Raw genomic sequence first — 25,368 nt, forward strand, 5'->3', positions numbered from 1 at the left:
TTCCGGGCAGTTATACAAGTTCCGGGTGGTGTTACACGTTAAACCGTCCGACATTATCCTGCTTAGCGCACTGAAATCAGTTCGAGATGAAGTGGGGTCAAAGAAAGGCTTTTTCATTCGTGAGTTCAGGCTGTAATTTGTTTGAGTTTATTGAAGTTGGATGACAGGGACATGGTCAGAAGTTTGTATTTTACGGAATTCGTAGTCTCGTAAATGTTACGGGTTAGTAAACCAGAGTCTAAACGCGTCGAAAACAAATGGCGCGCGGCGCGTCTAAATGTCCCAGTGTTGTGTGACGTAGTAACACATTTTCAAAGCACACATTTCACGAGCTGCCCGCGCGAGACTCAAAACCAACACATTTCATCTCTCTCGCGCTGCGCGTTGACTAATGCAAAATAGCAGTCGGAACAGCTGTTCCGCACATATGCGAGCCAGAGTAATTAGAACAATTATGTCACCTTGAGAGAGAACGACAGAGAGAGAATGCGCGCAGCATTTTTAGACAGCACATATATTTTGGAAAGGATGCAGGGCACAGCACCTCTCTGAAGCCATTTTACCAACATGCCGCCGCCGTCTCCCCCCCACCCTACTCGAACATAAGGTCCTCGCCCACCCTGCCCCTCAAAATGGCGAATGCCGGTGATGCCTCGTCCGTCTCCCTCTAACACATTTCATCTCTCTCGCGCTGCGCGTTGACTAATGCAAAATAGCAGTCGGAACAGCTGTTCCGCACATATGCGAGCCAGAGTAATTAGAACAATTATGTCACCTTGAGAGAGAACGACAGAGAGAGAATGCGCGCAGCATTTTTAGACCGCACATATATTTTGGAAAGGATGCAGGGCACAGCACCTCTCTGAAGCCATTTTACCAACATGCCGCCGCCGTCTCCCCCCACCCTACTCGAACATAAGGTCCTCGCCCACCCTGCCCCTCAAAATGGCGAATGCCGGTGATGCCTCGTCCGTCTCCCTCAGGAACCATTTAAGAACCTGAAACGGCCTAGTTTGGATCAATAAATACAATAAAACCGAATATTATACTGCAGAAAAAAGGATTTGATGTCAAATAAAATTATAATTTACATCATAGCAATGGAAAACTAAATACATAAATAAAAAAAGTTAAGTAAACACAATTTTAGACCACCAAATATAAAGAAAATGAAAAACATGAATGAATGCAAGTGAATGAGAAGCTGAGATTGATGGTATGCAAATGTGCGGAACCAACTTTGAACCTTGAGACAATACATCAGCCATTACGTAGTTCTCTCTCTCTCTCTCTCTCTCTCTCGTTAACGTCCATCCACAAATACTAATCCAAATTGACCCTAAGTCATTATAGCGGTCAAATCTATAAACAGAGTTGCATCTGTTTAACAGATCACTGGCTGTTTCACCCAGTGTAAACAAACAATTAATCTAATACAAGATCAAAATACTCAGCACATATGCCCGGTTTCACAGACGGGGCTTAAACTAAGCCAGGATTAGGCCATAGTTCAATTAGGACATTTAAGTAATTTTTATAAACGTGCCTTAGAAAAAAACATTACTGGTGTGCATCTTGAGACAAAACAAAGGCACTGATATATTTTAACATCAGTCAGTGCAAGTTTCTTTCAGTTGAAACAGCTCAGACTTACATTTTAGTCTGGGAATAGGCTCAAGCCTGGTCTGTGAAACCGGGGGATACTATATTAGGATGTAAACATCTCAAAAACATGTAAAACCAACCAACATGTTTAATAATTCATGAGGGAAAAAATACACAAGTACACATCAATCTCCAGGAAATGTATTTCTTAATGGCGAGGATTTTATTTAAAAATAATAATAATAATTTAAGTTTTAATATTTTATGCATGGCATTTTGGCATTACCCCCCAGAAAATTTACAACAAGGTTTATGTATCTCATGGCAAAAAAACAATTATATTAAAAAAATAAATAAAATAAAAATAGTCTTAAACACTCTTGTGATTATTTAGTTTTCCGTAACTTTGGTGAATGCAGCAATGGAAAATGTTTTTATTATTATTATTATTATTTGTTTTTGTTTTGCATTCAAAGAGACACTCACTTAAAAAAATGAATTATAATTTGGGTTTTCTGAAATGCACATTCTCTGACTTCACACAAAGCAAAAGTCAGATAAAATGCGAGATAAAGCATTCCAAAATAGACACTGAAATACACACAAGCACACAAATACAGACACACAAACTGGACACACACACCTTGACATCAGAAGTCAGCAATATGACATCATCAACACTGGCTTTGACATCTTCATGCGTTTTGTCTTTTCACTATGATTGCATCTGCTTTTTTTTGTAGAGTTACAAAGGTTAGAATCCACTGGAAACTCATATAAACAGAAAACAAGAATAAAAACAATTTCTAAAGTCAGAGAGAATAAACAAAACAATGTTTATAATTAAGAATATGAATAATATTGATGACTATATATATATATATATATATATGCACATAAATTGGCATGTGTACATATTTGAACATTCGGGATTTAACTGATTTTTTAAAAACCTTTTTTAACGTATTTAAATTCAGTTAAAGTTAATAAAAGTTAAACATTGCAGAGTGATCTAAAAAACTATATTATGGCCCAATAATCTTGCTCAGCCAGGTCATTCTCAGACATTCCACCACAACAGTGTCCATTTGATGTGGAGACAGCTGAAAAACACAGAAATTGCTAACAAAAAATACATTTTTTTTTTAAATATAATATAGATAAACAAGACACCTTTTAATCCTAAATCCTAACTCATCGGTTAGATAATAATGCATCCTAGTGTGACACCGAGTGTTTGAAGTAGCTTTGCAGATTTTGTTCTGTTTTTCTGTTTTGTACACTCATTGGCATATAGCCTATGTTCCGCACAGCCGTGTCAAGGGAAAAGATAAAAAGCCGTCAGAACACGGAAGCACAGACACACATGAAGTTTCAGAATAGCCCTTGGAATAAATTGTCCATTGTATAACCAAACCCTTTCCCCTTTCACCCTTCAATACAACAGCTCGAGTTGCAAATTAAGTATGAAGAGTATGCTGTCTTATTTGACATTACTGCATGCCCATGATTAAATCTCAGCTCTTAATGCTTATAAATAACAGAACATCTGTAATGACTCCAAGACGTCATATAAAGCTGTTCTCTGATTGGTCAAACATGCAATAAAGAGGCATGACTTCTATCAGATTTCAATGGCTGAATTAAACTTCCAAATGTCTGTCTGCTCGAGCATTTTTAGTCCAGACCTGATTTACCCATCAATCTGACAGCCTTTTGATCATATCATAAAACAGCCAAAATGTTATCCACAATGCAAAAAAAAAATCAAAACCACAAGTATTCTTGTCAGCTTTGATGTACAGTCTCAGTATAAGAGGCTAAAAATCTCTGATCATCAGTATAACACCCGTCTCTCAATGACTGTTTTCCTCCATTATACTCCATATGAATAAGCTCTAATATGGCTGATGACATTTGGATTTATATTAACAGTGCAGACTAAAGTGTCAGGTCACAAAACGAGTGACATTTTTCAAGTCCTCAAGTTCTTCTCTCTGATGAATTACCAGTATTTTCTTCACTTGATGGCAAACTGCTTAATGTGCACAATACTCCCCAAGTCACAATCCATTGCCAAGGTAAGTCATATAAGATTTGAGACTGGTCAAATCATTGTTTCCGTGAGGTAATTCAGTGTACTACTGGACACTTGTCAGTTTCATCCAGTATATCTCATTGTTCCCTTGTTTTTCTGATGAATGTGACACACCTCTTTGCGAATGACTTTGCGTTGAATGAAACCAAAAATTTGGAGGCAAGGTCAACTGTATCATTGGATTCAGGAAAAAAACAAATTAACGCCTAAAACTATTTTTTACATCAGCTGGAATGTACTAACTATAGAAAACATGGCCTATTCTAATAATTAATCTTTTCCTTTTGGTATCTCCCCAGATCATGTCTGAATAGTGCCATGGAAACACTATTTGCTACTCACAGGTCAGAGGAGACCTGGGCCCTTCTTCACATTTCTATTTATTGAGAATTTGACAATTTAGGGATCTACAGAATCACTTATGCTATAGTTTTTACATCCCTCTTTCTCTCAATAGCAATACATTGTGTATTCCCTTCATATGGGCCTAATTTCTGACCCCTTTCTTATTTCCTTGCTCCTTTCCATTCTTTGTTCCATCTTCCCACCCTTCAGTTTGGATCACACCTCATCTATCCATCATCTCATCTATCCATCATCTCCTTACTATCTTTCTTTTTGCGCTCACACGGTTACTTCGTTCTTGCTCCCCGTCCTCAGCGCCTGACTTCCACCCCCTACGCCCCCTCCCCCACTTCCCCCGGGGAGGAAATGCAGCTGTTCAATGGTGTTCTGGCGTTTTGAGGCGAAGGCCATCCGTCGAGCGCTGTGCACCATCGCTCCGGGTCCTCCTCCGGAGCCGTGGACCTCCCCCCATCCCAAACTCCCGGCCCCATGACCGGAGGACATAGTGGCGACTGTGTGGTCTTGCTCGCGGCCGGAGGTAGGGTGCGAATTCATTTTGATCATGTGATGGCGGTCGAGCGAGGGCGTCACACACACGTTCTGCTGGGATTGCGCTTTATGGTGGTGGGTGAGACGGGACATGGTGGGCACCATCCCGCCGTAATCACCCATCATTCGCTCCTCCAGGCGGTCCGGAGACACCAGGAGGCGTTCGTGAGACTTGCGCAAAGTCTGGGTGTTGGAGCTCTTGCTGGTGGCCATGGGTTTGTAATACAGATGCTGCTGGTTCCTGGAGAGGCGTGAGAGAGTGTTCCCCTCCCCCAGCGCCAGAAGCTGGTCTTGGGACATCACCCGGCGAGGCGGTTTACTCATCGTGTCGAATGTGGGGTTGTACTGCATCTGGGGTAATGGGTAGGGGTTGGGGGTGGAAGTGGAACTGGGCACGTGGATGCGCGTGTGGGAAGTGTTTAGCGGGAGGGTACCTCGGGCACCCAGTGTGAAGTCACCACCCCAGGGCAGGTGGTGCTGGGAGGAGTGGAAGCTGGGTGGTGCATTGTCTGGCCTTCGCCTGGAGGTGTAATATCCGGAATATTCATCCAAGTTTTTCTCTGTAGTTAGGAAATATGAAAATTAGTTTCTTTCATAAATTTCACCCATTACACCTGCCATTAACAAGCATTTTGGTGATCAGATTTCACTTGACCACATTTACAGTTTGACACATTTACTCAGTTGATTTGGTGCATTTCTCAGATTAGAAATGAAATTCTCAAAACTACTTGTTCAACCTCCACATCATCTAGTCACTTGTGCACATCAAAAAAAGCAGTTTCTCATTCTTTTGAACAAGTTGCGATTGCTTTGGTACATTCATGCAATTGATTATGTACATCTGTCTGCTGTTTCCTACATTATCAGTTGCTAATGTCATGTTGCTCAAAATGTATTAAATTGTTCTCTGTGCAATAGTCTTACCCCCCAAAACATCTAGTCATTAGTTCATCGTATAAGTCATTAAATGCAAAATGGTTGATCTAGTTGTCATAAATTGTCAAGTATATTTTCTAGACATTTCTATTAGACTTTTTGTAAATTTGCCATGAATTGTGCAGGGGAATCTTGACTTTCACTAATGAAGAGAATGTAGATCAGCTAATGATAAACCAGTTCTCTGAAGTAGCTCAAAGGTGCATCTCATGAACCTTCAATTGAGAAGCATATATAGACAGAGGACAACACAAGATTTACAAATTCTGACAATGGATATTTCCTCCCTGTTGGCCTGGTAAATCAACAGAAGCTCTGTGGCCGATGACATTTCAACCATGCCTTCTGCTTTTGGTCAGGTTGAAGCCAGCCTTAGCCACATATATGAAGTTGTGAGATGGTTCACATGACTCCAATTCCACGTTGCAAAGATATTCGTTGTGATGTAGATGAAAATCTGTAGGCCGACAGACTGGCACGTCAGGAGGTGTAGACAGACTGCACTGCAATTCCTCATACAGTGCTGCATGCAAAAGCAACGTTCTGGTGTTTCCTGTGTTTGCATTTCTAATTTTGTATTTAAAGTAATAGTAACTGTCATCCAAACTGTTGCCATATAGTTTACATCAGGTGATACTAACAGATTGCATTGTTATATTGACAACATGACTAAGCTTGTTTGTGAACAATGACACAAGGACTTCACATTCATTCTGATGGCACTGATATGTTCATTGTCATAAATACTTACTTTTAAGAGATGAACTAAACATTTTGAGAAAGTTACAGGCTTTTGCAGGTAATCCATTGTGTGGCGCTGTTTGTACAAATTGTTTTGAGAAATGCACATACTTCTTTGCAAATATTAAGGATGACTCGAGAAATGCACCAAAGCAACTGAGAAAAACTGTAAATGATGCAATGTGATTGAACCTCTGGTCTGGGACAGATGTAAACCACATTTAATGAAGGTGTAACAAGCAAATGTGTTTTCTGCATTCAGCTATGCATGTAATATGCAATGGTAAAAATAATCGCTAAAAACGCTGCATTGCAGATTCTTTGGTAACACCTCACAATTAGGTTCAGTTCGTAAACAGATCATGCATTAGGCCTTATGAACAAACAATGAACATTACTTTTACAGCATTTATTCATGGTGGTTAATGTTAATTTACTTGTACTACTATTTTTTTATATTTAAATACTTAATATTTAATGTAAATAAAGCATATATTTTAAAATTAACGAAGTATATGTTAACATATCTTAATGTTTTAATAACAAAGAACAAGTATATATATTTATGAATTCATTTTAAACTAGATGCTGTAAAAATGGTTCATTTTTAGTTCATGATTCTTAATGCCCGGCATTAAGGGCCGGCAGCCATATCACACTGTAGCCCAAGACTGGTTACCTACTGAAGCTAAGCAGGGCTGAGCCTGGTCAGTACCTGGATGGGAGACCTCCTGGGAAAACTAGGTTGCTGCTGGAAGAGCTGTTAGTGATGCCAGCAGGGGGTGCTCACCCTGTGGTCTGTGTGGGTCCTAACGCCCCAGTATAGTGACGGGGACACTATACTGTCAAAAAGCACCTAAACCGAGGTCCTGACTCTCTGTGGTCATTAAAAATCCCAGGATGTCTTTCGAAAAGAGTAGAGGTGTGACCTCGGCATCCTGGGATTTTTATCCCACTTTCATTTTGACTGTAAGTCACCTTTTTGTTGCAGTAATTCCCAAATTCTTTCAATTATAGTTTTCAAGCATTGATTGAATATAAATATGATCAAACTGAAATATTTGTTCCCCAACATGCTGATGAAATTATACATGTAAAAAATCTACAATGCCACAGGACATCCTTCCTAAAACAGCAGCAGTTGACCCCATGCTACACTCCCTCACAAAGACCCTCTTGAGTAGTAGCAGTTCTGAAACTACACACTCTTTTTCAGACGCACACTCACCTAGTCTCTTGAGGGAACTGTAGCGGTTGAGCTCTGGTTTCATGACGGTTTCGTATGATGGAGGTAGCTGGGCAAGGTTGTGGAAGGAGTGAGAGAAGGAAGGGTGAAAGCCAGAATTATTGTGCTTGCTGGACTGCAGTGTTCCTGTGGAGGCCAGCTGGGTGTTGTTTATGCGTGGAACTCTCTCTAAGAGAGAAGAACAAAAGACAATAAGACAAACACCAACAACTGATGTGTTCAAAGCATATCTATCTGGGTCGAATGTAGAATATAGATTAAATGATTTATGTGCCTAAAAATGATTTAAATGATATATGTGTCTGATTACACTGAAGCTGTATCCCGAGTCTCTGAATGTTTCAAACGCAGATGTCTAATAATTACCTAGAATACAATGGAACTGGAGTATTTGTGTAGAGATATGTGACTAGAATATTGTCTTATTCGTCGTTCCACCAAATTTATTATATCATTATGTAATGATAATATCCTTATTCATGTAGTAATTTGTTCCACTGACACTTTTATAAGTAATTTGCTCTGCACGTACTACAGGGAGAGTCCCCCCGGAGCAACCTTGGGTTAAGCACTGCAGATTAAATGTAGTCAAGGGTCACAAGGGGATCTCAGCAACTCTCCAGTTCATAGATCATCTTGCTGAGATTTACAACTTAGGTACCTTGAAGTTAGCAGTCCAGTTCAGCCCACCAGCCCAAATTCACCCTGGCATGCAATTTGTGTTATTGTGTCTCATGAAGTTAAAGGCTTTTAATATTACTTCAGAATAAAACTGTTATGATTCTCACATATATGTTACAAAATATTGTATGTAAATATCATACATAATATTGTGTATAATATACATACAATATATATGAAGAGTTCCAATGCAAAAGCCTCTAAAAGCCATCTTGGTCAAAAATGAGATAACAATACTGAGTGAATGCTCTCCACATATATATGTTTATCAAGTACTTTCACTTCAAATGCGCTAAATCCCAGCCTCAACCCATTCAGAAGTACCAGTACTTACATAGAAACCTATACATAGTAGCCAGAAAGAAATGCTAATTTTAAAGAAAAACATCAAATCTGAACTCTTCATATATATATATACATATACTATATTTAATGATATAAGTGGCATATAAATATTCTATCCATCCATCCATCCAAAGAAGAGGAAGAACTGAAAAATGTACATTATACAAGATGTGTTAATAAACAAAATTCCTCTTTTGGCTTTACAAATTTCTTTCCACCACCCACCCTCCCAGAAGCAAAATAATAAAAGAAAAGAAAAGAAATTAAAAAAGTAACAGACAAAATATCTGGGATGTGAACCATTTAGAAACTGAAATGACAATGCATTTTAAATTCAAATTCAATTTTTTTGTATGAATTTGAATTGAGGTAGCATTTAAAGAAATTAAACATTTCAACTTGAAAAAAATAAAGGGCCTTGAAGATTAGCAGATCATAGATAGATAGAATGATAGAACATAGAACGATAGACAGAAAGATAATATGATAAAACAGAACAATAGATAGAACGATAGACAGAATGATAGAATGATAAAACATAGAACAATAGATAGAATGATAGACAGAATGATAGAACTATAGACAGAATGATAGAACGATAAAACATAGAACAATAGATAGAACGATAGACAGAATGATAGAACGATAGACAGAATGATAGAACGATAGATAGAAAGAGACAAAATGATAGAACGATAGATAGATTGAACGATAGATAGAACGATAGTTAGAACGATAGATAGATAGATAGATAGATAGATAGATAGATAGATAGATAGATAGATAGATAGATAGATAGATCATTTCAACTTGAAAAAAATAAAGGGCATTGAAGATTAGCAGATCATAGATAGATAGAATGATAGAACATAGAACGATAGACAGAAAGATAATATGATAAAACAGAACAATAGATAGAACGATAGACAGAATGATAGAATGATAAAACATAGAACAATAGATAGAATGATAGAACTATAGACAGAATGATAGAACGATAAAACATAGAACAATAGATAGAACGATAGACAGAATGATAGAACGATAGACAGAATGATAGAACGATAGATAGAAAGAGACAAAATGATAGAACAATAGATAGAACGATAGATAGAACGATAGATAGATAGAACGATAGATTTATGAATTTTACAAAAGCATATACACTACTGTTCAAAACTTTTAAGCAAAGATGAAATAAATAGCTAAAAGTGACATTAAAGAAATGTATAATGTTACAAAATATTTCTATTGCTGTTCTTTTGAACTTATTTTCAAAGAATCCTAAAACATTGGATCATGGTTTTAAAATATTACTGTAAGCAGCACAAATGTTTTCAACATTGAAAATAATATGCCTAAATATTCCTAAAGGATCATGTGACACTAAAGACTGGAGTAATGGGTAAGTTTTATTTTAAAATGTATTATAATTGAAAAAGTTATTTCACGCTTTAATAACATTTCACAATATTACTGTTTTGACAGTATTTGTGATAAAAACAAAATGCTGCCTTGGCGAGCATAATATACTTCTTTTAAAAACATTAAAAAATCTTACATACCTCAAACTTTTGAACATGTAGTGTGAATGTGTTTTTAGGTCTAAATAACATTTACGTTTAAATTCACTTTAACTACACTGTTTGGGGAAAATGAAAAGCATCTTTTAAAAACATCACTTAACCAGTCTAAGACATATGTGTAATTGTTGGTTACTGCATTCCTCAAAACCAGCTGATAAACAACTAGCATTACTACAAGATTTTTCTATTTTGTTTACTGGCCGCTGACTACTCCTCACTTCCTGAAAGTTGCCCCCGAGTTTTATACTTTTGAGCATTCCTATTTTGGATGTTAGTCGATAACACTTTAGCTTTAAAGGTGGAAAACACCTCCTACTTTACTTGCTGCTCTAGTTTCATGTGGTTACATAGCATCATTTGCCTCTGAAACAGAATTAATCTGACTCATTTCTGACACATTCTCTGTTCTACATTACCTCATAATCTCACACAGTCGATCTGTCAACTAAATCATGCCTCCAGACTTCATTTCTGCCCTGTTGTTTCTACAATTCAAACCCCCTTTCTACTTATATCTGATTATACATACCCCTACAAATTTATACACGTTGTGACTACATCAATTATGCCCTTTGCATACAAATTAGCTTTTTATTCGTTCTAAAACTCTTATGAGTGGGTGAGATAGACTTACTCCGGTTGTCTTTGCTCTGGAGGATGGGAGCGTAGAAGTTTTTCGACGTCCGCCCCAGCGTGCCCTCGCTGGAGGTGGCGGTTGTTAGGACCGTGCTGTTGTTCCTCTCTCCTTGCTGAACTGGACTGGACTGGTGACGCAGAATGTCCACCAGCGCTCTGAAGAGAGAGATATAAACAGTAAAAATAAAGGATGAGTGCATGACGGAATCAAAAGGCGAAAGCTGAAAGAGTCTGACATCAAAATCACTACAGATCTCTTCAGATGGCAGTCACTGATGCAGACTCAGATGTGTACAGCATTGTCTCCTTCCACATCATGAGCCCGGTCATAATGGGCCTTTCACTCACCTAGGCATGTTGATGTCTCTGTTCCTCGGTCGTCGAGACAGTTTATGGAAGGCCACTTTAACCCCAATGGCCATAGCCATGGTAAAAGAGATGACTCCTCCAATGACGTAAGCCGTGTTGTTGTTCTGTTGCTGCAGCGGGTCGAAATCTGGGTCGTGTCGGATGGGAGGCTGGGTGATAGGTCCCGTCGTGACGGCCCAGTCGGGTGAGCGGTAATTAGTGCAGGAGTCTTGGTCTAGACGGTTGCGCTGGTGCTCGCAGCAGAAGCGATAATGGCAGGTGCCGCAGCAGTAGATGTAGGTGCCCTTGGTGCAGTTGAAAGTGATGTCAAACTGTCCCATCACATCGTAGTAGCCCTGACACACGTCCACGTCTACCAGTCGCCGAGGAGGAGGGGCGACCTGCGCTGCACCCAGTGGGGGCTTCAGGGCATCGGCCGTCACGTTGCGGGGTAGCATAATCTGCGGCAGGGGTCTCGGAGGGATCTCGGCTGCCTCTGGATCTGCTGCCATGGCAGCTTCCTCCTTGCCCCGCACATCGGGCTGAGGGAACTTACGGCTGCGTCCCCGCAACAGAAGCAGCAACGGGCCCCCATTCACAGAGGAGCGTTCAGAGGTAATAGTCACTGTGGAGACCACAGGGCCAAACAGGAAGAAAAGCAAGATGGCAGAGGGTGGCATCTTGATACAAGGGGCTTTATTTTATCAAAGATGAAAAAAAAATGTGAAGCCTTAGTACAAAAGACTTCTGAGGCCTACAAAAAGCTGATGTCTATCAAAAGTTGCAAGTCAGTGTGGCGATATATAAGACATGTAGACAAGTTAATCTCTTTGACTGTGCATACACTAGTATGCAAATTATTTAATATGCAGAATGCGCATCCAAGTGCAGGAGTTTGGGTTAAAGAAAATAGTATGAGACTCAGTTAGGGTGTAAACATATTTCTGAGGAAATTATAAACCTCAAAGAATGAGGTAAATCTATATACAATTTTACGCTTTAATGTGTGAGAGCTGAAATTTTTTAAAATTTTGATTTGGCACAAAATTAAAAATGTTGAATCTTCTCAATGAACAAATTCTATTTAAATATATGAAAATGGCTCAAATGAGAAACAAAAGGAACAAATATTTGAATCTTGACTTTTGTTGCAAGCAATTTAGTCCTGTAAACAAAATGTATATTTTAACAATGTAAACCTTTTAAAGTGTCAGAATGTCATGGGTACAGCTTCTTCTTAAAGGTGGTTTGATTGAAAAAGTTATTTCACGCTTTAATAACATTTCACAATATTACTGTTTTGACTGTATTTGTGATAAAAACAAAATGCTGCCTTGGCGAGCATAATATACTTCTTTTAAAAACATTTAAAAATCTTACATACCTCAAACTTTTGAACATGTAGTGTGAACGTGTTTTTAGGTCTAAATAACATTTACGTTTAAATTCACTTTAACTACACTGTTTGGGGAAAATGAAAAGCATCGATCAAAGATGAAAAAAAAATGTGAAGCCTTAGTACAAAAGACTTCTGAGGCCTACAAAAAGCTGATGTCTATCAAAAGTTGCAAGTCAGTGTGGCGATATATAAGACATGTAGACAAGTTAATCTCTTTGACTGTGCATACACTAGTATGCAAATTATTTAATATGCAGAATGCGCATCCAAGTGCAGGAGTTTGGGTTAAAGAAAATATCAAAGATGAAAAAAAAATGTGAAGCCTTAGTACAAAAGACTTCTGAGGCCTACAAAAAGCTGATGTCTATCAAAAGTTGCAAGTCAGTGTGGCGATATATAAGACAAAGTTAATCTCTTTGACTGTGCATACACTAGTATGCAAATTATTTAATATGCAGAATGCGCATCCAAGTGCAGGAGTTTGGGTTAAAGAAAATAGTATGAGACTCAGTTAGGGTGTAAACATATTTCTGAGGAAATTATAAACCTCAAAGAATGAGGTAAATCTATATACAATTTTACGCTTTAATGTGTGAGAGCTGAAATTTTTTTAAATTTTGATTTGGCACAAAATTAAAAATGTTGAATCTTCTCAATGAACAAATTCTATTTAAATATATGAAAATGGCTCAAATGAGAAACAAAAGGAACAAATATTTGAATCTTGACTTTTGTTGCAAGCAATTTAGTCCTGTAAACAAAATGTATATTTTAACAATGTAAACCTTTTAAAGTGTCAGAATGTCATGGGTACAGCTTCTTCTTAAAGGTGGTTTGTTTAAGACTGTGTAACTGAACTGATCTATGGCACTAACTATTAATTCAAGACTCAATCGGAGTTCACCTTATGGGCAACATGTAAACATTTCTGTTCGAGTGTAAACTATATCTCACCAAATGTTCTCTATTCTGGTTGGCACTTCAGTTGTCAACTCACTAAACAACCGTATAGAAAGAATCTATTCCATGGACTTGTAAACAATTGTCATTATCAGCTCTAAGAACTGATGTTGTCTTGTAAACAAATCTCAGTTGGTTGCTGCTTTGCAATGAGAATGTCTTGTGAGACTAACAAGAATACCTTTCAAGGTCACTGAGGTTCTGTTGTGCAGTCCACATAATCAGGCTAACAGTGTCAGTTCTCAAGAAAAATACTAAGTACTTCATCTTTTCGAGTTTCAGAAGGAAGCCATTGTGGCTAGAGATAAAGGTAAGACGAAGCAATGAATGAGCAAGTGTTCAGAAATTGGGAACAGCTGATCTTTTCTCTAAAGGTGGCACCACGGGACAAAGGCTCATTACGAAGGCTATAGAAGAGTGTAGGTCGGTTAGGGCACTCACAAAGTGTAACAAACAGCAGGTAAATATTAGTTCCTGGTTTGATGACACAAGTCAGGCCAGAAAGGAAGAAGTGTTCAGGAAAGGAAGAGAGGAAATGGAAGGTTGAACTTGAAAAAGTTTGAGGGTCTATGTGTGTTGGACCCTCTTGCGTGAGTGTCTCTGCTCTGGATTTAGCTCAACCCAACAGAATAAAACGAATGGGGGCTTGGGCCCAGTTCTGGCAGGACAGCATGGTTGAGCCCACTGAACAGGCATGAAGTCAGGATTCATCCGTCAATGTGGAACACGTGGAAATCGTCAAGCAGACACACCAAAGACCTATCCTAAGTGTTAAAGAGTGTCTTTTCAAGTAGTGTGACAATTTTAAACGTCGTCCCACTGTCAACACAGTAAATGCGTCAATGGCTCGCTGGTGAATATGGCAGATTACGGAACGTCAAACCTGGACCACCGTTGAACATGCACAGCTCTAAAGATATTCCTGAATATACCCATGCACCTGTTCTTTCCGAATGACCAAGCTGAATCCTTGCAATGATGGCAAGGATCTTGACGTTAGTATGGCTATGAGACGTATGGCTTCAGTATCTAAACCCTTCAGAGACTTCTGAGGGTTCTGCTCTAAATGTGCAGAGTCTGTAGAAGAGGGAGGAGCAAACAAGATGGATGACTAAAGAGGTCTGATGGAGAGAAAGAGTTAAACAAGGAACAGACGGTTAATCAACAGAATTAGCAGCAGCTCACTTTGGAAAGTTTAATGAGGCTTGTGCCAGCCATCCATAAGCCCATCCATCCATCGATCAATCGATCAGGAGCCAAACTCTTTCAGGTTAATGCATTCGTATAGGCCACTCTTACATAAAGCATGTTTAACCAATAATGCACTGTTCTCCCTATTTTGGGGATCAAAAGCTGCTTGTTGTTTTTGACTTAAACTAAGTGATGGACATATAAACTTTTCACCTTGGGAACCGTTACATGCTATTATAGTGAAAAAGACTAGTAGTGAAGATAAGGTAAAAATTGTGAACTAATGTTGGTGTAAATTGAGTTTCAATGGCTTAAATGGATCAACAAAAATGCAAAAATACTAGTGAAATAAATTCTTGCTTCTGGTTGGCACGGTTAGTGTTTGGCACTGGTTTCGGTAGCAAAAAGTCAAAGAGAAAATCTTCAATCTGTGCAAATCAACATCCTTTCAAAAAGCCTCTGGCTCACAAAAACAGTGATAGTTCATCTGCTTTAGAAAAGAAGACGACTTGTATTCCTGGCCAGGACTCCATTCGTTTTCATCCAGGCTGATGGCTTTTTGTCTTGGCTTCTGTTTTCCTTTGTTAGTCTTGGATTTTCACTGAAAGACAAAAGAAAGTTAAGAATGAATCAAATATCTAATCTGCAATGAGCTCATATGTCCATCAGAAACTTGGAGGATGAGAAATGAAAAATATCTTGTTATTAAGGAGTCTTGGGCACAACACAAAGCAATGCATTGTTTGCAAGTGCCAATCTACGTCACAATGTGCATTAATCGTCCTTTAAACATAACTCATCCTCTTAAAATTTAAAGTCAGAAGAAATAGTTTTACGCTTTAACTCAGATATTGCATGAAGCAGCTGTTGGACTGATGCCAGATTTATTCATTTGTTATGAATAATCTTAGTTTTTTCACATTTTAAATATAAAAGTGAAAATTATAAAAATTAAATGAAGTTGTTTTTTAATGTAATTTACTGAAGTATCCAAAATTATACACTGTATTACAATATTGTTATTTAATATATAAACCATTTTTTTTATATTTCTCAATATTGTTATTTAATACATAAACCATTTTTCTTATATTTCTCTTTAAAAATAACTGTACTGTACAATAAAATAGCTATATATACACCATAACAGTGATATAAAATTACTCACTCTGTGATATGAGATTTTGAGATTATTATTCTGACACTGACATATACGTACACATTCAACCATGAAATTACAACCATCAATAAACTATTTAAACAATAATATCAAATTTGTGCATTCAGGTTCGATTATATTTGTATGTTGTTTCTTTACAACAAAATCAAAGTCATCCAAAATCATATGGTTTTGAATCACATCATCCTCCACGATCGACAAGGTGCAAAGCGTATGCAATATGCACACCATATTTCCTGCATATAGTAGTGCGACCTCAGCTTTCTCACATACTGAGTCACACGTTATGGCAGTGAATAACATGCACATGTTAGCATAACTGATGCAATACAGTGAATCTTAAAACCCTTAATGACAGCACCAGGCACAAAAAAGCAGTACAAAACAGTGTAAGTGCCACTAAAAAGGCTTGTGGGAACATACTTTAGGCTTAATACATTCAAAGAGGTGCAGTTTTGGACGAAGGGAGAGAGGAAGCGGGGGGGTGACACAGCCACAGATGTGTGCTGAGTGGGGGGTTGGCAGGGCAGAGAGAGACCCTATTGAGAGGAGAAGAGAAGACAGGAAGGATGCAGGGATGGGGGAGGAAGGGTCTTTGGGACCAAGGACCCTTATGGAAGAAGGGGATGAGGGAAAAAGAGCAAGGCTACGCACCTTTCAACGGCCCCTCACATGCAGCAACCAAATGCATCTTATGCCCTTTCATTTTAAAACGTGCTTTACGCTCACCGAGTCGCCTCTTTTCTGGAGTTGCCATCGGCAATGCCTTGTGTGGCTAATGATGTTAAGAGAAGGGACAGGGTCCTGGAAGCACGGGCTGCCTTACAGATGTGCGCTACAGCATCTGCACATACTCCTCTGACACACATGCACACTAACTCTCCAAAGACGGCCTGCCACACTACAGGCTCTCGTCCTTCCTTCTCTCTCATACACTTTTTATTTTTCTCGATCTGTTTGTCAGAGCGTGGGTCGAATGTGTTCTCTTAGAATAGCTCTGCTGCAGTGAGTGAGATAGAGAAGGATGTGACATTGAGATGGGCAGATGGATCACCTCGCTTAGTTTGCTCGTTTCATCCTCCCTTTGCGGTAAATATCCTACATACTTCTTCCTATAAGCGAGCACAATACACATCTCAACTCAGCCACCTCTTCCTCTCCATTCCCCACCCCCTTCGTCCTCCTCATCATCATCATAATTTCTCTGACTCAGGAGGATGGGAGGCATCTGTCCCATCTACAAACAGGTGGAGATGACAGATGTCAGGCCAATATGCAGCCCATTCCCATTTTACTAGCGAGCACACACCGAAATTGGGAAGGAGGGATGAAGGGCAGAAAGAGGGCAGTAGGCCTTGGGAGACAAAATTAAAGTAGCTTAGGATTTTAAAAGTCTGTTAGTTAGCAACAAGTCCTAGTACAAAAAAGCGTTGTGCTGTCATTTACAGATGGACACAAACAAAAGAAATGAACAAACACATCTAACTGTCATTTGATAAGCGAACAAATTAAGGGATTTGCTTAATTATGTGCATTTTGCAGCATTTGGATGCTGGTGTTGACAATGCGCCACATTTAGAAGTAACACAAGCCGTTAACAAACAAACATGCTTGTTTTTCCATCACGGTGAGGACTTTCCATTGACTTCTATTGTTGTTGTTACACTGACATAATTACATTTTCAGCCCACCACCCCCTAAACTTATCTTTTTAGGACACCTATTTGCAGTTTTAGGTTTTCATTTAGACGTTATTCAGTCTAGAAATCCTAAACCCCCTTCCACAAGCAAACACTACACACAGCAGCATCATGGCAGATCTCAGCGAGGAAATTAAAATTCCAGTGGCGGACGACACACGCTTGTGCGACACCAATCCCTATAACATGTATCCACTTCCAAATCTCATGTTCGTTATGAATATTCTCTATTTAGCTCATAATAAATATCTTCACACACAGCAATCAAGCAAAAACGGAAAAGCAAAGGCTATAATGAGCGCGCGACCTATGCTGTATGCGATCCTCGCGCACGTTGCAGCAGTAGCCGCATCAGATGGGAACAAAATGAAGGCACGTCTCACCTGCAACAGCTGCCCGCTTGGAATCCGTGGAAAATGATGCGGAAATATGACACAATAACCGTTCAAAGTTATTGTTGCCCCTCTCTTGGCTGACAGCAGATTGAATGAGATGATGAAGCACGCGCAGTATTCACAGAGATGGGGTCTTGCGTTTCTTTACAGCTCTTGGTTGGTAGAAAAAGACGCAGTTTTGTGGCATTGGCGATGGGAGAGTATCTCATTTAAAGGCGAATAAAATCTTCACTCGTCCTGGGTGGTCTACTAAAAAAAACGTGTTTCAAAATATAGTTTTCGTTGAGTCACAAAAAGACGAAAGGAATACGTGGACGTCCAAATATGAGCAAAAAATATCAACCATGCGTAATTTACAGTCCAATGAGAAAAGAAAACGCATAATACTCCATGCATCCAGGTAAAAATAGATACTTTTTCATATAAAACGCTACTAAGCACAGTCTAATCCGTATTTTGCCAAATAAGCATTAAACGGCTGATTAATTAGACGCGCCCGGTAATATCCGTTTCCCTACTATTTATATGACCGTATTATTCCGCTTTCAACACAAATTCAATGGGCTCCACGCTCACTAATAGAGATCTACCTCCGCGCCACGGAAACGCAATTGCTCCCACAAAGGTCCCCAGTTTACATCAATTGATTGGAGCGAACAGATGCTTGCACGTGGTTTCATTTGCTAAATGTTGGCAATGATCTGCCAATCGCTGGCACGCGTTATTGGCCGAGAACGTGTTTTCTACGCGCGCTGGGTTTTTAGGGAAAATCAACTGACGCTCGTGCGCAGACTGGCACGCGCTCACAGATTCTATAGCGCGCGAGAATTCATAGAACTCCTTAACACGGGCTTAGATTTTAACTTATTTTGTGTCCGAGAGAAATGAAGAACAGGATGAGTTAAACTAATAGGGTTTAGCTCTTCCATTTGCGCAACAGAAATGTATATAACAAGAGTTGTGCCATTGGTTGCTGTGGTAACAACAGCATCCCTTGGCAATAATGGATCTGGATTGATGTCTCTTTTTAGGCTGAATCTCACGAAATCTGTCTACCCTTACGAAAACTAACCATGATTTTATTATAGTAAAAGTGTAGTAGCCATGGTTCACTATCAAACGGTTTCTCCCGTTGCGTCAGGGACGCTTATGGGGAAACTCCTGTTTACTCTGATACTGAAGCCTGATTTGTTCATGTTTGTGTAGCTGCACGAACAAAAGGCGCTTCAGCCCTCCAGAAGTGGTAGAGCCGACTGCTATATAAGTCAGCTCAGAGCACCATTCGTCAGAATTTTTCTCCTTCAGTGTGAAGATCATCTCCTCGCTGGACTCTCGAAGCCTACTACTCGCCATCAAAGAGCCGCGGCAGCGGGAAGACACTCCTCTTCAGCACCTTCTCCCCTGCGGCTATCCAGCAATCACAAAGAGCACATTTTCTAGAGTAAATTTCCTCTGCGTTGTTGCAAATGCCACGCTGAGGCTGCGTTCTTCTGAGACGGACTGCTCTCACTGCGAGTGCACGAGTCTCGCCCTTCTTCGTTCACGGATCGCCTTCTTCAATTAGGGTGTCCCCACCCTTCCCACTCTCCCGTTTCTCCCCTTCCAGCTGCCTCGGCGGAAGGAACAGTGGAGTCACAGGGCTGAGCAACCAGGTTCGAGTGATCTCACTCCGGCACAGGTCCCGCGTGCTTCACTCTCCCCACAGAACTTTGATCTGCCAGTGTCTTTTACATGTGAGGATCAGCGCCCCTTGTCTGCAACGAGTGGTTTGATATTTTAAGACAGATCAGAGGAGAATGCTGTCACTGATGACTCTATATGACTGACAGCTTTAGATTCGGAGGATTGGGCATGCCCTGGAGAGGATCCTGGCACCCTTCTCCCTAATGAGTTATCATGGGCCGGCGCAGATAGCGAACTGATTCGCATCTTCACCAAAGCTGTGGAGAATCTCGATTTAGAATGGCTTGGGAAGAGCCTGCCTGCAGCAGCTTAGACGATCGGTGCCCACTGGGCTGTCGTCAATGAACCTCCCTGAGGTTCACGATAAACTTACCAAGGCGTGGTGTGTCCCTTACTCGGCACGTGTCCACTTTTCTAATTCTGCCACCCTGACCTCTATTGATGCCGCTAAAGAAAAGGGATATGGCAAGCTCACCCCTCTGGAAGAGGAAGTTGCTGCACATCTCTGCACACCATCTGCCCTGGGACTAACAGCCAATGTTGTGCACCCATCCAGGCCCATAAAGGACCATTTTGGCTCTAGTGGGCAGTAGAGGTGCAAACAAAATGAAGGGCATTTTCCATCCTTTTCCAATGAGCTACTGTCATCAATGACAGACTACCTAATTTGAAGTGTAAATCTATTGTCATAAAGTGGCAGAAGCAGCTGTGTGCTCGACTTGAAGCAGACCGATCGGTGTATGACATTAAAATACAACAAGAGTGACTTACCCCTTATTTACACTGGACGTGGCGCGTTACTTATGGCTCCGACATGGCCACTCTAGTCAATGCTTGTTTACACACCAGCGGAGCCGCAGCACATTTCAGAAGCGTCCCAGAAGCGGCTCTCCGCGCCTCTTCGCTAAAGATATGCGCCTCGCTTATTTTTGAAGGTAAGAGTGGCTCAGAGCTTGGTGGTGGTGCTTCAAGTGTTTAAAGCCAAACTCCTCCATGAATTGGACGAGTCTGGCCCTATATTTATTTTTTTTTTAATTAATTATTGGCATTTTTCGCCCATATTACGATAGGACAGATCATAACTGCCAGGAAGCGAAGAGGGAGAGAGATGGGGGGCAGAATTGGGAAAGGTCCTCGAGTCGGGACTCGAACTCTGGATGCCTGTAGCACAACAGCGCTGTATGTCGGCACGCTGCCCACAAGGCTATAGGTACCGACGTCCGGCCCTATTATTGATGCTTTTAAGGAGCTGCGCACAGACCTGGATCTGCGCACTACTAAGGCTATTGTGTAAGTAATCAGCAGGGCCATGGCCAGCTTGGTGGTGCTTGAGCATCACCTTTGACTGGATTTGAAGAAGATCTAGGACGCAGAAAAAGTCACCTTCCTTGACTCATCTCTCCTACGGGGTTATTCGGCCCTGCCGTGGACGGATTTGCAAAGTGCTTCACTGCAGCACAGAAGTCATCGCAGATTTATGCGCCTCTTCTTACCTAAGTGCTCCAGCTCTGCGGCTGATTCAGGTTGCCAGAAGGCTCCGTCTTCCTAGCAGCCTGCGATGCCCTCGCTGTCTCCTGCTTGGCCTTGTCTAAAATCAAAGCCTAGGCTCCGTCAGTGCCCTCAGGTGTCTAAACGCTCGTGCTCGCTTTCCAGTTCCCTGTCTAGCCCTGAGAAATGGAAGTGTTGTTCATGCTGGGCCCATCCTTCCCACTCAGTGCATACCCAAGCAAATTACCACTGTAATAGCAGAACTACTTACTCAAAAGAGTAGTACTGTGATTGTCAGCTCCCCACCCCTGTGCGGCCACCTGCCACTCGAGAAACTCAGACCACTTGCCATCCAGCTCCAGGCTTGGAAAGCCATTCCGGATGTGTCAAGCTGGGCTCTTAAAACCATAGAATGAGGTTAATCACTCTAGTTCGATCACAGGTCACCTCAACTTCATAGGTATTATTCAAACTTCGGTACAGGACAACTATGCTCTTGTGACCTGTCATCCGTGTTAACCTTTCTGCAAGAGCTGCTGTATAAGGGGTCCACCCCTTCCATGCTCAAAGTATATGTGGCAGCCATCGCGGCGAACCATGCTCTCATGGCTGGCCAGTCAGTCGACAGAAACTACCTTATCGTAAAGTTTTTGAGGGGAGCTCGGAGATCATGAGCTCAGTGCTTCATACCTTGAGCTTGGGCCTAATGACTGTAAAGTCGTCCTCAAACCAAGACACGGCTATGTGCCTAAAGTGCTTTCCACTCCGTTCAGAGCACAAGTCATTACCCTTCGCTTTGGGGCCTCATATTTGGCTCATGTTTTTTAGGAGCTCTCATTACAGGCGCCCCGGGGCTGGGCTTACAGAGCAGCTTTGTTCTGCACTTGCTTACAGCATGGTGCTATTTCCCCATAAGTGTCCTTGACGCAATGGGAGAGACCGTTAGATAGGGAACGCTCCAGTTACTAATGTAACCTGGGTTCCCTGAGATAAGGGAAAGAGCATTGTGTAGGCTGCCATGCTATAAGGCTGCACGTGAGTCGATGACTGTCGCTATCAGACGAAAGAAAACAGGAGTTTCCCCATAAGCGTCCTTGATGCAACGCTCATTCCCTTATCTCAGGGAACCGAGGTTACATTAGTAACCAGGGCATATTTTAGTGTATTGAATATCATTTGTATAACCACAGTTTTACTACAAATGCCATGGTCAAACTATGGTTAGTGTAGCAAAACCATGGTTAATTTGTGGTTACCATGTTGTTTTTATTTTATTTGTAGTAAAACCATGGATAATTTTTGTAAGGGAAGAATATGTCCTGGTCAGATTTGAGTCTAAATCAAATAAAAAAAGAAGACATTATAGATATTTTGCTTTTGACTATTAAGATTGCTTTTATGACAGTATGACATAATTGCATTAACGAAAATTATTTTAATGAAAATGAGAAAAAAAAAATAGTAAAATAAAATTACAAATCTTAAAACATGATAATTGGGGGTGGGCGGTGAAACAAACCGATATATATATATATATTAGATATAACAAACTGTCTCTTTTATATTTTTATTTTAAAAATATTTTTATTTTTACTGTTGTTGTCATTATTATTATTAAAAAGATGATATACAATTTATTATTTTTATTACTATTTAGTAATTATTATTATATTATGATTAAACTATCAAGCTATTCTTCAGACAAAATTAGACAATAAAAAAGCACTGCATATAGCTAGTCAACATGTCAAGCGGTAAAAGCAATGTGACATGATACATATCTAAAACCATTTTCAACTATATTGTTTTTACTAAATATTGTATCATAATTACTCCTCCTGCTTTATAAATTTTTTTTCTGTTTTATCATATTGAGAAACTTCCTGGGGGAAAAAAATCCCCCACACAGGACTATTTAAATGACCTGCAAAACAGCAAAAAGGTCATTAAAATGATAAATGATAATTATTAATTTTCACATTCTGTTTTTAATATATATTTGATATATATTACCTACTACTACCTGTGTTACTGAAGAATGTTTCCTCCTAAGTAATTAAAATAATTGAATGTTGATTGTGATTTTAAAGTCACTTAGCCTAAAGTGAATGTATTAAAGTGGTTCTAGCAGTAGCAGAGATGCCAGGCTGCATGCATGTGAAGTCCTCAGGAGCTGGCATTGGTTATCTAACATCGTGGAAAAGGCAAGATGGTTTAGGAGGCTTTCTGAAGGAGACAGCATTGTTCTCAAGTAACATACAGCAGTCTGAAGGCAACACACTTTAGGACATTGGGGGTATGAACATTCCGATCTGCAGTGACGTGAGAGCGAATGTTTGTATTTGGGGCATGACATGACTCCCTGTGTTGCTGGAGGCAATGGTGGGGTCAGTCTTGTCGCTGTGGGTGCTTCATGGTAGTGAACCTGCCAGAAGTGCTCATAGTCTTCGCACACACATGTAAACATACACAAACGCGCTCTCACACACAGCCAGATGACTCAAACACTCCTGCAGCCGCTGGCCCAAACCAAATGCGTCACAGAGCCACACACAAAAATAATCAGACACAAAAACATGGAATCACACGCTCACACATGCGTTAACAGATGAAAAATGTGAAAAACAGGTTCAGGTGTGGGACAAGTTCAAAGATGGTGCATAAAGCAGCACAAAGCCTAAAGAATAGGGATGCTACTGCAAGATTTTGCCAGGTGTCAATGCATTGGTGTACTTGCCTGAAATACATCTTTTACACAATGAATACTATTAAAGTACAGTGGCCCTCAAAAGAGCTTGGACTTCTAAGCCACTCTAAGAAATGTACAAATGTCATTGCATTAGATAACAAAATAAAGGATTTTTTTTCATTATCACAAAAAGTGTTAGGTTTGAAATGTTTTAAACATTTCAATGAAAACATCAGATTTAAGGTTTAAAAGTGAAGAAAAGTGAACTGAAAAGAAGTTAGGTCTGAGAAAAGCTCAACATTTGTTTGCAGATACCACTTGGTTTCATATTTTGTTTTCTAATGTAATAACAATTTTAACTGTGGTTTAAAGGGACCGTTCACCCCAAAATGAAATTTCTGCCATTACTTACCCTTCACTTATTCCAAACCTGTATGAGTTTGTTTCTTCTGTTGAATACAAAAGTTGTTTTTTTTGTTTGAATAATGTTGGTAGCTATAGCATGACTTCTATAGTATTTAGTAAATAGTAAATAATAAATAATGTGGAAGTCGGTGGCTACTGTTAACTGTTTGGTTACCAATATTCTTCAAAATATCTTTGTGTTGATAACATTTTCAAGAAAATTCAAGAATTTTCAAGGTTGCATTTATTTGATCAAAAATACAGTAAAACAGTAATATTGTGGAAATATAACAATTTTAAATATTTTTCAATTTTAATAAATTTGTAATTTTATTAATTTATTCCTGTGATGGCAAAGCTGGATTTTCTGCAGCCATTACTCAGTTTTCAGCATCACGAGCCTTCAGACATGTCTTAAGTCGCTGGGGTATATTTGTAGTAATTGTATGGGTCAAAATTATAAATTTTTCTTTTATGCCAAAAATAATTAGAATATTAAGTAAAGATCATGTTCCATGAAGATATTTTGTAAATGTCCTACCATAAATATATAAAAACTTCATTTTTGATTAGTAATATGCATTGCTAAGGTCTTCACTTGGACAGCTTTAAAGGCGATTTTCTCAATATTTTGATTTTTTTGCACCCTCAGATTCCAGATTTTCAAATAGTTGTATCTCGGCCAAATATTGTCAGATCCTAACAAACCATACATCAATGGAAAGCTTATTTATTTTAGCTTTCAGATGATGTATAAATCTCAATTTCGAAAAATTGACACTTGAGACTGGTTTTGTGGTCCAGGGTCACAAATCACTCTAATATGTCTTAAGACATTTCGGTAACACTTTAAAATAAGGTTCCGTTAGTTAATGTTAGTTGATGTATTAACTAACATGAACCAACAATGAACAATACATTTATTACAATATTTATTCATGTTAATTAATGAAAATAGTGTTTCATTGTTAGTTTGTTAATTCACAGTGCATTAACTTATGTTAACAATCATTATAAATGCATAATAAATGCTGTAGAAGTATTGTTCATGCTTAGTTCATGTTAACTAAAGTAGTTAACTATTGTAAACTAATGAACCGTATTGTAAAGTGTTATCGGCATTTCTTCTTATTATACATTTTAAAAACAGTTATGCTAC

General features: G+C 39.5%; 1 protein-coding gene and 1 long non-coding RNA gene across 2 annotated transcripts; both read right to left on the reverse strand.

Moving 5' to 3' along the window:
• Positions 1 to 2,515: 2,515 nt before the first annotated feature.
• On the reverse strand, positions 2,516 to 12,133 carry LOC107599537 (protein shisa-6 homolog). Its single transcript, XM_016291160.1, has 4 exons — positions 11,120 to 12,133; positions 10,770 to 10,927; positions 7,506 to 7,691; positions 2,516 to 5,157 (listed from the first exon to the last, which is right to left on the reverse strand). Exons 1-4 carry the CDS (start codon positions 11,797 to 11,799, stop codon positions 4,328 to 4,330), a joined length of 1,854 nt encoding a protein of 617 aa, XP_016146646.1. The 5' UTR covers positions 11,800 to 12,133; the 3' UTR covers positions 2,516 to 4,327.
• Positions 12,134 to 15,231: 3,098 nt separating this feature from the next.
• LOC107599538 (uncharacterized) lies at positions 15,232 to 18,566 on the reverse strand. Its single transcript, XR_001610673.1, has 2 exons — positions 17,933 to 18,566; positions 15,232 to 15,270 (listed from the first exon to the last, which is right to left on the reverse strand). It is a non-coding gene; the product is annotated as an uncharacterized lncRNA (long non-coding RNA).
• Positions 18,567 to 25,368: the final 6,802 nt, after the last annotated feature.

Source organism: Sinocyclocheilus grahami, unplaced genomic scaffold (genome assembly GCF_001515645.1).
Source record: "Sinocyclocheilus grahami isolate Dianchi unplaced genomic scaffold, SAMN03320097.WGS_v1.1 scaffold268.1, whole genome shotgun sequence".
Classification (NCBI taxonomy): Eukaryota; Metazoa; Chordata; class Actinopteri; order Cypriniformes; family Cyprinidae; genus Sinocyclocheilus; species Sinocyclocheilus grahami.